Raw genomic sequence first — 16,763 nt, 5'->3', positions numbered from 1 at the left:
ATGACCGACCTCACCAATTTCATAATATAAACCCTTACTGTTAAAACCCGCAAATAATTCGACATGAGTTATGCCATTTTTTTCCAATTAAAAACTTTCTTTTTAAGCACCTTCAAATAAATGCCAATGTGTGAAAAAAATAACAACAATTAGAAGTTATTAGGTAAACCCAAGTTCAATGTCTTGATGTCACTTCTTTACCAGTTCTTCGCACAACATTTGCCATGATATATATATTATTAACATACATGTTATTATATTCTTATAATACCTACCTAAAGTACTTTCTCTTCTTGACATTGCCCCTCAGTGGCACAGCAGTATATCTGCGAATTTATACTGCTAGAAACCGGGTTTCAAAACCCATGGTTGGCAGAGCACAGGTTGCCCTTTGTGTAGCTTTATGCTTAATAATAAACAACAACTTTTTGACATTAACCTATCAAAGTAGGTGACAATACACTTTAAAAGGTTGAATAACGAAGACTTTGGTGTTAAATAAAAAGATCCAGTCTTCCGTTGCGATGTTTCATTTTATCTTCTAGTTGTTGAATTTCTTCCTCAAGTTGATCAGCAATACTATCTCATGAGTGTACTGCGGATTGATGAAAGTGTTATCTTCAATGGAAACGCCTGTTTAAAACCAATTACAGCCACATGAGAGATTCTGTGCAAAGGTACAGTAGGCTGGAGGACAAAATACATTATTTTCTTATGTTTTTGAGAACTTTTAACCAGTTAAACACCTTTGGTAGCATTTTTTAATTTGATAAAGAACATTAGCTAATGAGACTTGATGATATGAAGTGAAAATATTACTATAGCCAATATATATATAGTTAAGCACAAAAATACACAATAAGCTACCTGTTCTATGCCAACCATGGGTATCAAAACCCGGTTTCTAGCGTTGTAAGTCCCCAGATATTCTGCTGTGCTACTGGGGTGGGGTTTTTATTTTTAAAATAACACTCATTTAAACCATTTTCCAATAATAGTACAATATAAACAGTTGGTAAAAACATTATCATTGGAAACACATGGAAAAACTTGCACCATTTTGAATAAAACCAAAAAAAAGGACCCGTTTTCATGGTCTTAGTAGACTCCTAAAGGAATCTCGACTTCGAGATGTTGTTGTATTGGCAAGTTAATTTAAATACAAATCCTATTTTATGCATTTAGACTGTTTCCAACTACATCCGAAACATTTACACGTATTTACTCACAGCTTGGTTATCAAAGTGACAATGATGAGGCCGTTTCTAAAGCAGGATGTTAAGAAGCTGTAGACGAACAAGTACCAATAAGCTGATGACATTCCTAGGAACATATAATATAGGATGAGTCATACTAGGGCATCACATACCCTGTTCATGTGATCAATTTGTTATTTATGTCGAGAGTGAATACTGTTGAAGGCACAGCATAAAATGCTCAATAAATGTTTGTTTTTGTTTATTTGAATTTCGCTCAAAGCTACACGAGGTCTATCTGTGCTAGCCGTCCATAATTTAGCAGTGTAAGACTAGAGAGAAAGCAGCTAGTCATCACTACTCACGGCCAAATCTCGGGCTACTCTTTTACCAAGGAATAGTGGGATTGACCGTCACATTAAAACGCCTCCACGGCTAAAAGAGCGAGCATGTTTGGTGTAACGGGGATTCGAACCCGCGACCCTCGGATTATGAGTCGAGCGCGTTAAATACCTGGCCCTTCCGGACCCGAACAATAGTAGATGGGAGAATATCAGAGCTGTTCATATATATATATTCTATAGTATCATTTCTAAGTTACAAAGTTTATGTAGATAGTTTTTGTCATATTTTATAAATATTATTACTTATATCAGTTTTCTTCAAATCTGTAAAACAGTAAGTTCTGTCACGCGCATGTAAGTAAAGCGAAATTAAGAAACCTAGGCATTATCCTTTGTTGTATCTAGAATAGTCCAGTATGAGACGTTTTTCAGGCGGTGGATTTACAGTTTGCTTTGCGTGTTTTTAATACAGAAAATTGAAGTGATTGACTATGATTTTGAACAAAACCTATATATCTATTACGTTCTTCCTTGTTCTAACATCTTGTCAAACACCTTATCTACTTTCTATGTAGTTTTCTACACAATGACAAATTGCCTATTCTTATTAACGTGATATTAGAATAGTTGAAAATTTTTTTTTCTACGTATAACTTTTATAACTCTTGACAATTATCATGTCTTTTCGTGTGACAAAAATATTTTTGTACACGTTTCAGAAGCTGACGGAACATTTAGATAGGCCTAATGAACCAATCTTATGTCTTTCATTTCCAGTTTAAACTTTCTCTGCTCTTTGGATCAATAACAACATTCATAATCTCGACTTATTACCTTACACTTCGTAACTGGAGTGTTCGATCATGTAATTTACGGGCTGTATCTTTATCAGATCTGTTCGATCTCTAAACCCCAATCTGTCTTTCTTTTCCTGATTACGCAAGCATGCGGTCACTCAACTTTACTGTCTAAAGCAGGATCCCTATTGGCTGACATGATAGACTCGTGAAACTGCGTGAGTCGTTCCCATGAGGAGTGCCTTCCAAATGTTCACACAATATTAATACCGGAACTGTAAAACACTTTTGTCTGTTATTCTTCTAGACAACAATCAAATTTTATACGACACGATTAATACTTGAAAGTTTTAACTGTTCAAAAAACTTAATTTAGTGATTAAATGGTAAGTGTACTATATTGTAACATATTCTTTTGACATTTCGTATACTTTGAATATTGCTTGAATGTGGTCTTTTATGGTAAATATTTGTCATGTACTTAAACAAAACCCTTGATTTGAAGTAACTCCAAACAATGACATTTTTGAAAACACTGCACAATTTACAACTTCATCTCTCTGTGAGTCTTTGGCAATGATTTGTATAAATGAGTGTTTCACCTTAGCAAGAGTAACCTCGTTTACAAGAGTAAGGATATACTAAGTTCTATTGTTCCACAATGGTTCCTGTACATTTTAAGGATTTTGCCAGTTTATAACGTACGCTCGTGGCGCCGTCTATCAGTGAGCGTACAACTTCTATATCCCTTATGATGGTTTAGCGATGATTCTTAATGCTTGGTTAAGGAACCGTTGTTTTGATTGGTGTTATTCACTCTCTCGTTCTATAATTTCACGTGGTACCATAGTAAATGCATTTTTTTTTATTTATCGTAATACAGTGTGAAACACTTAACAGAATCTCTTGCGTGACGTCAAAAAAGGTTCTGATAAACAAATCTTCGTGCCTATCCAAAATGAACAATGTTGTGCTGGTAGAATCTCTTCCAACTTTGCAATGACGCATAAATACGCTTCGTTGAATAAGGACTACAGTTTGTTGAATGTTCAAGGAAGGCTTACAGATTATTACAATTAGTGATTAATGCTTAAGATTTCAGCGTAATTTATCACAAACAAACACAGTTACTTTATTTCCTGGTAAATACCAACGAATACTGTTGTTGCATTCAAGCCTATCTCGCTGTTGTTTTGTCGTCAGATTATTTGACACGCGCGTGTTAAAGGTTATCCATCACATGTAGGTGTTCTTTAGAGTAAATTGCCATGTGAACATAATTATTACTGGGACGTAAGCAAAATTTTGGCCTCGAGGTCATTTTATCTAAAAAAAAAAAGCAACAACTTACCTTTATTGAAAACATCAGTTGATGAGAGTTTATAGGTCACATCCAGTGACACTTGGCTCACTCATACAGGCCAAGCTATTTTCTTTGCTGTGAAATGAGCGGTTATTCGCCACAGAAGAGCGTATTAAATACACTAGTATTCTTACTTTAATTTTGACCTTTCTCGTCCTCTATGATATTATGCATAAAATTATTTTACAAGATGGACCGACCGGAAACATACAGATTGGGTTTTAATGTATCTTTGTGGTAATTAGAATTTGAAGCGAAACCGCAGTACGAACTAACAGAGTAGACAGAACTGAAGCCAATATGCGTTGTAACATACCGTCACTTTCGATACGACCTTTTGATACAGTGATTTTTAAACACATTTAATGCAAATTTATTCACGATTCTATACCGTGTTCCAAACATTATCGTTGTACTGTCGTTACACGTAGTTCTGCTCTCGACGCTGTTGATCGTATGTATATTGGAACCATGGCGTCTGTCTGAGAATACTTTTTTCTCCTGTTTGAAAAGCAGACAAAGAGCAACATTCACTTTTGAAATGACGGGATAACAGGTATTGATAATGTTGATGTCAAATTTTATTTTGGAAACAGGATAAATAAGTTGTTAGGACTTAATCACGCTGTCTTTAATGTTTAAAAATCTGACGTAACTTAAAGAATTAAAATATAGGTTTACCGTGTTGAATGGCTCTTAGCATAACTAAAATATTTAACAATTAATTTTTGCTGTGGACGATAAAATCAGCTCAGAGTTTTGGCTCTGTGTGAATCCAAGAGTGTAACACAGTTAACCTTTATAAAGTCCATGATATAATTTAAACCGATAGGTTAACTTAAACGTTCCCCATCACTGGGAACGGGTACTTTTGCCTGTTTGTTTATTTTTTGAATTTCTCACAAAGCTACACGAGGGCTATCGGCGCTAGCAGTGTAATTTAGCAGTGTAAGACTAGAGGGAAGGGAGTTAGTCATCACCACCCACCGCCAACTTTTGGGCTGCTCTTTCATCAACGAATAGTGGGATAGATCGTAACTTTATAACGCCCCACGGCTGAATGAAGGAGCATGTTTGGTGTGACGGGGATTCGAACTCTCGACCCTCGGATTACGAGTCAAGCGCCATAACCGCCTGGCCATGCAGGTCGACTTTTGTTTCTAATAACTAATATAAGTAAGTAGTTTCACACTATATTTATAACCAAAAATAATCATTACTGCATTTGTTTTATAAAAATCTTTGAAATACCATCATCATAGAGGGTTATATAAGTACTTTTAGCTATGTACCTGACTGTGACATGCTCCAAATGATCGTAAATGAATCTTTTATTTTTAAAAGGATTTAGTCTTTTTTGTATTTAAGTAAACAATAATTATATGCCTGCTTAACATTCATTTTATTTATCAGTCTATAAATGTTGATTAACAAATTAATCAGGCGGAACTATGTACTAATTATATAAAGTTGAAGTCTGACAGACAAGGTAAATGTTTACGTAATATTCAACGTTATTTTTATATGAGGTAGTTTCTATCTTCATGTTAAGATCAATATTTGTTAGTTATCTGAGAAAGAGTACAAGTATTAAACATAAATGATCGTTACCGTGTATATAAATCAAGAAACACTGAGTATCGGGCTATCAGATAAAGTGTATATAAATCAAGAAACACTGAGTATCGAGCAATCAGATAAAATGTATATAAATCGAGAAACATCGTGTATCCGACTATCAGATAAAGTGTATATAAATCAAGAAACACTGAGTATTGGGCTATCAGATAAAGTGTATATAAATCAAGAAACACTGAGTATCCGACTATCATATAAAGTGTATATAAATCGAGAAACACTGAGTATTGAACTATCAGATAAAGTGAATAAATGAAAGTAGATGAAACAACTTCTCAATTAAGAGCATTACTAAAACAATTGTTTACTGAATTATTTTACTCCAAACACACTTTTAATTTTGTATCAACATAGCCGATCATCAGATGTTGGGTATCATGTATATCAACAGTTTTATATATTTACCGAATGAACGTGTCTACGGTGAATACACATTGAATTTTATGGTAACGTAACCGACCACCTTTTCTTGCTGGTACAGTTATCACTTTTCTTGAGGTTTTTGTACGTATATTTCTTGTAATATATAACATGATTCGCGAAAACCTGAAATTCAATGCACACTTTATTATTTCGTCACTGGAGGTACCAGTGTACACCATTGGAGCATAGCACAATACTAACTTCAACATTCTAGATAAGTATTGGACTCCAGAGGATCCTCATAATCAAGAAATGAAGCTGAATATTTCTGGAATTTTTATCTTCTGTTCGTTTAAAAACAAAAACAAGCAGTTTGTTTAAAATACTTTCTGGATTGTAATGATTCTGGTGAATGCCATTAAAAATAGCTCTGTGGTTACATCTCTAAACTAATGTACATGTGTAGTAATTTACACTTACTGTTAAGACACGTCTATATTTAATTGTAACTTTTGCTCTGTGTAGAAATGTTGAAAAGCAAGAAAAAAATATATACATATATGTATATATCTTTTAAATACGACGTTCTCCATCACCACACATTTTTCTTGTAATAGATCTTTATGATTTGGGGAATAAGTATCAGCTAGTTTGAGTGCAGGATTTTATTCTGTTTTACGCCCGGCGAAATCACTACTTAATACCTAATGCCCTCTGATTGGCTGCATGTTTAGACTCGTGAATACAACGACATAGCCTATCTCAACAGGTAGAATTTTTTTTTTTTTCTGTGAATAATGGGGATTCATCCGCTAGCTAGATGGCGCGCTAATCATAGTGCTGCAGTGTGACTTGAAAACCAGATCCAAAGTTCACTGGGCTGTAAACTTTGTCATTGAACCAGACAAAAAAAAAAAAAAACACTTTTGCGAAATATTTTTTTTCTGAAAGTAATCAACTTCAGATAATATCATCTCTTGATTTAGGTGTATAAATAATTTGATGACATTTACAATGTTAAATTACTTAGTTGTCATACTTTGTTTTGTTTTTCAACTAAAAATGTCAGATTGTTTGTTGATTTAGTACTTCGCTATGTTACACTAATGTTGTGGTTCTTCGTCCATAAAATGTGAATTTTTCAAAGGCAGAAGACTAAAGACGTGTAAAAGAACAACTTCGTATCAATTATAAATCCTATATTCTAAGATGGATTACAACAAACAAACGAAATACTTTCTTGTATGTTAATGCGACATACTGTCATCACTGTTCGAGACTCTGTTTTAACAGTTTCTTTATTACAACACGTTTAAGCACAAATCTTGGCTAATAGACCATAATATTTTTCTTACTGTATTAATATTTTGTTCCAATAATTGAAGTTTGAACTTGTATACTCTAAAATCTACGTCAGCTTTTGTTGTCTTTTACTGTAAACAGTAGGGCCACATTCCCTGAAGAAAAAGAAAAATCACATTTATCAGTTTTCGAATCTTTCGGGGCTGGGGCAACAAGTTTTTAACTTGACAGAAATAACGTACTTTTATGTGCATGTTAATCTTTCCATGTAATATTATTTAGTGTTTCCGTTGTTACTTTTGTCATAATACCGTATTCGTCTTAAAAAATCTAAACAGTTAAATATATATATATGAGTACTTCACGTTAATGTAGCTTAAACTTCCCTTGTACTATTATGTCATATAAAACAGTACATCTTAGCAATTTCTTGTGATTTGTGAAACACTGAGTTATTCAAAGGACACTCATCCATTCCTTTTATTCCCTAATGTTTAAACTTAGAGATTTGATTGATACATTATTAAAAGTGCATTGATAGCATGATTAGCTGCTGTTTGAATTTACTCACTTGGTATTGAATGGTAATATTGTTGGTAGAGTAGAGAATGATCAGGTCACCTGTAATACAAGATTTGTAACTGACCCTGAAAATATTGTGGAAAGTTTATATCTTGTTAGAAAAATAGGGTGGGAATCTAACATAACCGCAGAGGTGGGATTTTACATACTCCACTACTCTTGCAGGTTTTGTTTTACAACTCTCTCTGCTGAAACTAGTTTTCTCCCACCTATCTACTTGTCTGCTTGTCAGTCGACCTATCTATTTCTCTTTCCTTGTTTAATACTTTTTGATGTTTGCAAAGGACGCAAGATTAGATTTCCTATTGATTTTCTACTGTCTTGGGTTTTGGGGCTTGTTTTGAATTTCGCGCAAAGCTACACGAAGGCTATCTGCACTAGTCGTTCCAAATTTAACAGTGAAAAACTAGAAAGAAGGCAGCTAGTTGTCGCCGTCGTCACCCATAGCCAACTCTTGTACTACTCTTTTACCAAAGAATAATGGGATTGACCGTAACATTATAACGCCTCCGGGCTGAAAGAACGAGCATGTTTGATGGAACGGAGTCTACCGTCTTAACTACGAGAGATGTATTGCTGAACAATTAGTTTAGAATTAGTAAACGGTGTTTTAAAAGAGAATTATTCAATGTTTGGTTAAATATCAGTGTATAACGCTTCATACAACGCAAAGGTCATAATTCTACACTGCTTTTGAAAGTGGCATAAAACTCGTATCGCATCATTTATTCGAAAATATGTATTTTTTAACCATGAAAGCTGTATTGAAAATCAATATATTTTTACACACAATATTTATTTCAGTATTCTAGATAAGCTTTCTATTAATTATTCGCTCGCTAAGTCCATTCCGAAATGAAATTTTCAATCTAATTGGTACCCACGCGCACGTAGGTTTAAACAGCCGAGTCAGAGTCCTCTAAGGTTCAAGTGTAGCCGTTTCTAATTTTAAAATACCAACCAGAGAAAAGACTGAAACTAGAAGAGATTTATCTGGCGATTTTAACCGAATAACGGGATTAACTATTATTTTTATGATGCGCTCATAGATGGGAGTGTGGAGCGGGTTCAGCGGAACGTCTTCTTGAACTCTGACCTTTCGACCGACATCCTCATACGGTAACTTCTAGGCTATGCCTAGTCACGTGGAAACTCGTAGTTCTTTGTTTCATGTTTTTTCTTTTTATCACTTGAACTGATCATCTAACGACGTTTTTCCTTCAATAGCTCTAATTTAATTACTTTTATTAATTGTTACGTCTAAACGATTTTAAATAATATTGTTATTAAGTTTTACATTTATAAAAATTATTTAGGTTTCTTAGCTTAGTACGTAGGTTTAGGTTTGATATGAATCTCGTGCGATATTAAGTACACGTTTGGAAATCTCGTTAGTAACTACTAAATCAGGGCATTCTTAGCTTCATTAAAATACAAGTTACCTTTTTAGTTCTGTTATTGATACTTACTTACAAAAGTTGTTTTATTTGATATATTCGTTACTCAGATTTTATTTTTATATTGCGATAATTGGTTGAGTCGGAACTCGATTTTCTGTATCAGCCATTCATTTTTTGTTTTAAAACGCTTTAGTAAATAACACGAATTCCTATGAAAACAGTTTTCTTGTGTTATATCATTGTTTTTCCTATTTGTTCTGCTTCAGTAAGATGGATCAGGCGAAGCGTAATGGTTTACATAATTTACATAATCTACTGCGAATCCAGGGGCTCTTGATTTGCACTTGTGGGTCGAGGATGCGTTATAAAAGTGGCGGTTTTAACCCAATTATACAATTACAGTAATCTAAGAGTTGGCAGCAGGCGCTATGGACAAGCGAGCTGCCTTCCCTCAAGTTGGCAACTCAAAAGTAGGGTTGGCTAACTTTGCGCGAATATGTGAAACAAATAAACAATTAGTAAATTATTTTACTTCTATCCAATCTTTACCTGATAGACTCACACCTCTTACCATGACTTGTTCCTATACATTCATGTTAACCGCCTCTCTTATCTCTACCCTCGCCCTCTGGTGGGCGACAAAGTTTCCTGTTTTATTTAATTTCTGTTGATCGTTTAGAAGTACGAAGATCGGATCAACAGGTGTGTCCAGATTAGATTTTATCTAGGATTGTTCATGAAAGCAAAATTATCTATAGGAACATTCACATTCATGGAAATGTATTTTTCATACAACTGGAAAAAAACAACACTTATGTGAAGTTAAAAGATAATGAGTAACTTGTTATGTAAATCTAGTCTATCTAAATTAAATGATTAGACTGAAGATAACGTAAGAAGATTATAATATGAATGACTAAATAATGAGGTGATGTGAAAACAAAGGATGGCAATACGCTCGAGTAATACAGGGATATAATCGGGATGTTTGTTATACTTCAATATAAGACATCATAATGAAGAAACGGATTAAGACGATATAATCAGTGTTCTACCGTATATGCACCACAACCTTTTATCAGCTACTGTCCAAGAACGTAACTTACTCTACGTGTCCTTTTAATGGTCATTGTATACCTGAAGCTTTTACAAGTCACATTTCAAGAACGTAAGTTACAAAATACATGATTTTTTGTAATTATATATATATAAAAAAACTACTGTCCAGTTACATATACACTTGATGGTTCTGTAGTACTTAGTTACTACTTAACAACATACATGTTGCATAAATCTGCACTAGGCTAGTTATAGTAAAATAACACACACACTGGACTCTCCTGTAGTTGCAACAGTCCAACTGCATATACACTGGGTGATGCTGTAGCATTACTACTTCAGATCTTGGGATTCCATTAGATTAACCTTAAACACCAAATGTCCAGCTGCAAAAATTAATTTCTAGTCTAAGTTTTAGTAAAATTAATGAAGTTTTGCCAATTTTTGCTCAAAAATAATAATAAATTTGATAATTACCAAAGTATTTTATTTAATGTTTTGGGAATTTCTATGATTAAAATAACATTATTAATTATTTCATAATAACATCGTCACTATATGTTATATTCTACTCTGATTTAATTCGTTTCCAGTTTTTCCAGACTATGAAGAGTACTTCAAAATTCAGGACAATTTTTTGTATATAAAATCTGGAAATCTCATTCCAGAAACTCCTTCTAACAGTTTTTACTTTTGTTCGTTTGATGATAACTATGTATCTCAAATAAGTTTATGTTGTGGAAAATAAGAAACTGTCTATGTCATAATCAACATCTATATAATTGTGTGCTCATGTGTGTGGAATTCAACAAATGTAATTGTCTTTAATTTTGGTTTCAATGTAGTTTGAGCAGGTTTAATACATTATAGTATTCCTTTAACATAGCACGACTTTTATTTTTTTTAAATTAATAGTAGTTTAATTTATTATTTGGAACCTAAACACAACTGTACAATTTCTATTAACGTATTTTTCATGTAGCAAAACATTGAAAATACAATAATTACTCTAAAATAAATAAAAAATAAATTACCTATTAAATATTACATTTTCATTTAAATAGTATTAGTTACTCAACTCTGCAAACTTAAAAAAGAGAATGAAGTTTGAAAAATGTTATTAAAACTTCGTTGAAAAAGTAAATCCCCAAAATAACATGTTTTGATACAAGTACTATTATTTTGTTCAAGATATTATTATTTCTTAAAGTGAAACCGAGGAAGTGACCGAGGCACTGGTCCGAACAAGATCGGCAACATCCGAACGCATGTCGGATATGCCCGAAGGAGACGAAAGTTGGCGAGCGTATTACGAGCATCCTTTGACAGCAGCAACTACAGCCATGTTGAACATTAGCGGTGGGGGTGAAGAACAAAGTTCAAATATAGGACTGTTGTATGAATACTACAAGCTTCCTCCAATGGAAAAGGGAGACAAATCCCTAATGGAAAAGTACTCAGCTCTACCAGAAATATGGAGGTAAAATTTTGGAGATAGTCCAGTGTTTCCTTATGAATTTTAGCACTGTAGAATATACTGTTGTTTTGTGTTACATATGTAAACATGGTATACCCGTGTTTATAACATGAGCCTAAAGACAGTAGAATATAGAGTTTCTATGTTTTGAATGTAAACAGAGCAGAAGATGGTATAGTGTCTGTGTTTTGAATGCAAACAGTAGAGCACAACACAATATTTGTAACTGGGGCAAGCAATGTAAGCGAAAATTTTGTGTTATGAAAGTAAACATGATCTTATATATATTGCGAACCCTGGTGTCTGTTTCTCCGAATGCTTGCCTGTCTCCCGTTTGGAAAGCTAGGCACGCGGACAAAAAAAAAAAAAAAAGGTCAGCATTCACCTGACAGGATAACAGGTATTAATAATGTTGATGCCAAATTTTATTTTGAAAGTCGGATATTCTTAATTAAATTATTATGAACTAGTCACACTATCATTCACATTTCAAAATGTGACCTAACTTAAAGAATTAAAATGTAGATTCACTGTATGTTATTGTTGAGTAGCCCTTAGCATGAATAAAATGGTCAGCAATTACTTTTCGCGATGACCAGTATATCTAGCTCAGGGCTTTGGATCTGAGTGAAACCAAGAGTGCAACACAATTAATTTTTTTAAAGTCCACAAAATAATTTAAGCTGATTATTAGCTTAAACCTTTTCCGTCATTGGGGGGTGGGTACTTTTGTTTGCAAAGAATAATTTAGTGTTTATGAAATATAGTAAAAATCTTTGGTGCACGATGTATGATGGGATATATAATACAGGATTATATAATAATAATTTGAGTTAATGTCCAAGAGGACATATACTTAGCTGTTAAGCAGATAATGTTGAAAATGAGTAAATACTGGAGTTACTTTTAAGAATATTTTAAATTTGCTTTCAACATAATTTTTAGTAACTTATAGAATTTTAAGTTTTACATGTTTGTTGATATATTTAATTTTACTTTAAAAGTTTTAACATTAGAATTGAAAGGATGTGTGAATAATATTATAACTACATTAAAATTCCTTTGTTAATATATTATAAATATAGCATCAATCACGATTCTTTTAAAGATTTGAGTTAAGAAAACAACGGAGTCTTTCATATTTTTACACCTAGCGTGATGTTTGTCGATACCCTATTTTGAATATATTTCAGCACCGCTGTCACATCGCCCATAGGAACTACTACCATAGCTTCCACCATTCTTCACTCAGCACAACAGCCACATCCAAGGCCTCACATGAAAACTGTGACGTCGGTCGTGGCGAGCACCCTTACGTCAGGCACAAGAGCTGAAGAAATGGATATTTATCTGAACAACGTCTCTGTCAAGCGAGAACCGGAAGAACTGACCAGCACTTTACCGTTGGTGAATGGGAGCAAACCGGATTCTCCGGATTCCAACAAGCACGATCCGGTTAAATCTGTTACTCCTTCACTAATTTCGTCTTTACAAAATGGAGATAGTGCCCTCTCTCCAGGAGACCCTTCTTCGAATCAGACAAGTACCGCAATTCCTGTAGTAGTACAGGTGAAGCAAGAGAACCCGTCACCCCTGACCGTGACCTCTCAAATTTCCGAACTCAAGTCTCCTGGCCAAGCCATAGATTTGGCTACAGTTACAGGGGGAAGCTCCCCAGATCTTAGCAAAGCTCGAGAAATTCAGACTGGAACTCCTCAACCCCAGAGCGCCACAGTGATACCCAGCGTAGCACAGTCGTATAGTTCTGCTCAGGTTAGTAAGCACGTTTGTTATGTAGTGAGTAACAAATAGCACATTAAAAAAATACTGTTCAGTATTTTCAAAAGTTTTTTACAATTAATTAATGTTTTTTGTTTCTATTTCTAATTAACTTGATTTTTCTTAAGTTCAAATAATTGCACACTATTACTGTGCTAAAACAGAATATTAAATGTTTCTTAATATATAATCAGACATAATATCTTTTTTTTTTTTTGTCCGTTTTACATTTATTTATTTTCTATTTATTTGAAAGATAATGCAATTATCTTTGGATAAAAGCGTGTACTATTTTACGTTATATAAAACAGTTATAAAGATCTTTTTGCTGCTTAACATAAGATAAAGTTTGTTTGTTTGCTCTATGAATTTCGCTCAAAAAAGCTACATGAGAATTATCTGCTTTAGCCGTCTTTAATTTAGCGGTGTAAGACCAGAGGGAAGACAGCTAGGCATCATCACTCACTACCAAATCTTGGGCTACTTTTTAACCTACGAATAGTTTGATTGACCGTTAATTATAATCTCCTTACGGCTGAAAGAACGAGCATGTTTACTGTGATGAGGATTCGAACCCACGGCCCTCAGATTACGAGTCAAGCGCCCTAACCACCTGGTGATGCCAGGTCCATGACAAAAAGAAAAATAATTAAAACTCCAAAGAGACACAAAAGCAAACTACAAAGTTCATCATTTGGTTTCTTCACGCCAGTATCATCACGCTATATTTCTACAACGTTTTATCTTAAAAAAATAATGCTTGGAATAAGCTCAAAGCCCGGCATGGCCAGGTGGTTAGCGCGTTCGATTCTTAATCTGAGGGTCGCGGGTTCGAATCCCCATAGCACCAAAAATGCTCGCCCTTTCAGCCGTGTGAGCGTTATAATGTGATGGCCAATCCCACTATTCGTTGGTAAAAAAGTAGCCCAAGAGTTGCCTTCTCTCTAGTCTTACACTGCTGAATTAGGGACGGATAGCGAAGATAGCCCTCGTGTAGCTTTGCGCGAAATTCAAAAACAAACAAACATTAAGCTTTAAGTCCTATATTTGTTAAAGATATAGATATTCCATATTCTTATAGGTGTTCCCTGACGTTACATCGTCACAGTCCGGATATGAGCCTTTAGGCGTCGGACAATATAGTGTCCTTGCCAATGCTGTGGTCACTGTGCCACAGTACATCGCCCAGAGTTCCCTGGCCAGCCGGACATCAGGGTCCACTGTTTATACACTGACCGCTACGGATTACTACAAAGATTTGTATGCTTATGTTGGTTCTCCGGTTACGGAACAGTGTCAAACCGGTCGCCAACATATTGCTTCATATTCTGACACTGTCGAAAACGTAGCCTTTGTTGACCGATACATCCGCCAGAACAGCAGCTACAAAACAGGCTTGCATGGGTTAACCGTTGACCTTCCTTCCCCTGACAGTGGAATTGGAGAAGCCACAATCACACCAAGAGATGGCGCTGGTCTCCCTCAGGTAAGTTTACTTCAACTTTACGACGACAACATTTATGTCATCTCTCCCTCTAGTGCAGCATGGAAAATTCCAGTTTATATACATATAACGCTACAGGATATAAACGTGTGCTAATAGTGTTGCGAAATATATTATTAATAATTTTTCATAATTTTCAATAAATAATATAATGCTATAATTATACCTTTTAGTTGTGGCATCACAGCCGTTCATAAAATGAACTGAAAGTTTTGTTTTCGTTTCTAGCTCAAAGCTCCATTTCTTGATCGATTTCAGAGCTAATTATAGACCCAGCTATTGCGTTTTACATGTTTTCTGATGAAAGAGAAAAAAGCAAATATTTGAGCTATTTGAGAAAAAAATAAATTCAACACAAAAACAATAAACTGACAGTAACTTAAACCCACTTCCCAGCTTTTTAACTCTTCAAAAGTTAAAATTCAATAAAACTACATAATGCCTACCACGGTTACCGAAACGTGGTTTATATTTGTTGTAAGTCCGCCGACATACGGCTGTGCCACTGGGTGGATAATTTAACTTAGTTTATAAAACTGTTGGCTCTGATTATTACATAAACATTTATTTTTAAAACTAGACCTTAGGCATTCACCATCATTCATTTGGTATTTGCTTTAAAATCTGGCAGTCAATTTTCGGTCGTTTTTTTCAGTTTAACATATTTCATATATTTGTGAACTGTATTTACAACGTTTCGATGACTGGATTTAGTGGGCGATTTTCACTTTTGTTATTCTTTAAGTTACACGTGTATTTGAAGGCTCTGTTTAAAAATATAAATATTTTAAAAATTAATGTCTGAAATCATGAAGGAAAAGTACAAGGAATGCACTTCTGTTTTCACAATTTTACGAGAAACAAAAGGGAAGCTTTGTCACGAAGATCACTGCGGCAGTGTACATAGTCCGTGTTGGGTGAATAAGATGTTACGCCTACAATGTGTGTATATATTAGCTGGAGTACTCCTTCCCTGGACGAAAGTTATGTAAAATCGTGATAAATGAAAGGTTATCTTAAGACATGGAAAGTTGCTTCCCTCATATGTAGTTGTAAAATAATGCGTAAAATGCCCATAAAAACTGTAAAACACAAATGTGAAACCGCAAGTTTGTGTGAACCTCCATGATAAACCTTCATGCCAAATTTGGTGAAGATTCATCGACATAGGATAAAGTAATGGTACAAAATTCAGAAACGCCAATAAGATTCGCAAAACGTAAAATTTAAAATTTGTATTGAGCCAATGATCTTTCACATCAAATTTGGTTAAGATCTATTCACAGAAGATGAAGTAGTAGTAATAAAAAGGGGAAACATACCCATAAAAGCGCAAAACTGAAAATTTATATACACCTCACTTGGGCCTAAAGAATCTCCACACCAATTTTGGTGAAGATCCAGCCACACTTCTGCGAACTATTTACATGAACATACAATAGACTGTACTATTTTTTTATATATACGGCCCGGCATGGCCAAGCGTGTTAAAGCGTGCGACTCGTAATCCGAGGGTCGCAAGTTCGCATCCTCCTCGCGCCAAACGTGCTCGCCCTTTCAGCCGTGTGGGCATTATAATATGACGGTCTATCCCACTATTCGTTGGTAAAAGAGTGGCCCCAGAATTGGCGGTTGCTGGTGATGACTAGCTGCCTTCCCTCTAGTCTTACCCTGCTAAATTAGGAAGGGCTAGCACAGATAGCCCTCGAGTAGCTTTGTGCGAAATTTAAACAAAATTTATATATATATTTGCAGTCAGTACATAGCTGTAATCATAAATAGAGAATGCTCTATAATTATTCTGTAACATGACTTTAAAAAGTTATTTAAAAAAGTGCTGATTTTGTGAAATAAATTACGCTGAAAAGTGTTAAGTTAATTATAAGTCTTGTTTAATTAACTTTTTGTAATGAATGTTTTTCATTTCAAAGAACTGTTTAAAAATACAAATAATAATTA

The 16,763-nt window shown here is 34.5% G+C and overlaps 1 protein-coding gene across 5 annotated transcripts in view; it reads left to right on the top strand.

Annotated features, from left to right (window-relative positions):
- Positions 1 to 16,763, top strand: part of LOC143255763 (protein grainyhead-like) — a 122,680-nt gene that overhangs the window by 69,649 nt on the left and 36,268 nt on the right. For all 5 annotated transcript variants that reach the window (XM_076511941.1, XM_076511940.1, XM_076511945.1 and 2 more), the window contains 3 exons: positions 11,255 to 11,524; positions 12,715 to 13,294; positions 14,382 to 14,786. In XM_076511941.1, coding sequence (XP_076368056.1) covers positions 11,255 to 11,524; positions 12,715 to 13,294; positions 14,382 to 14,786 — 1,255 coding nt within the window. The remainder of the gene's footprint in view (positions 1 to 11,254; positions 11,525 to 12,714; positions 13,295 to 14,381; positions 14,787 to 16,763) is intronic.

The sequence above is a fragment of the Tachypleus tridentatus genome, chromosome 7 (genome assembly GCF_004210375.1).
Source record: "Tachypleus tridentatus isolate NWPU-2018 chromosome 7, ASM421037v1, whole genome shotgun sequence".
NCBI lineage: Eukaryota > Metazoa > Arthropoda > Merostomata > Xiphosura > Limulidae > Tachypleus > Tachypleus tridentatus.
Note: the sequence above shows the minus strand (reverse complement) of the source record. Positions and strands in the feature narration are given on the sequence as shown.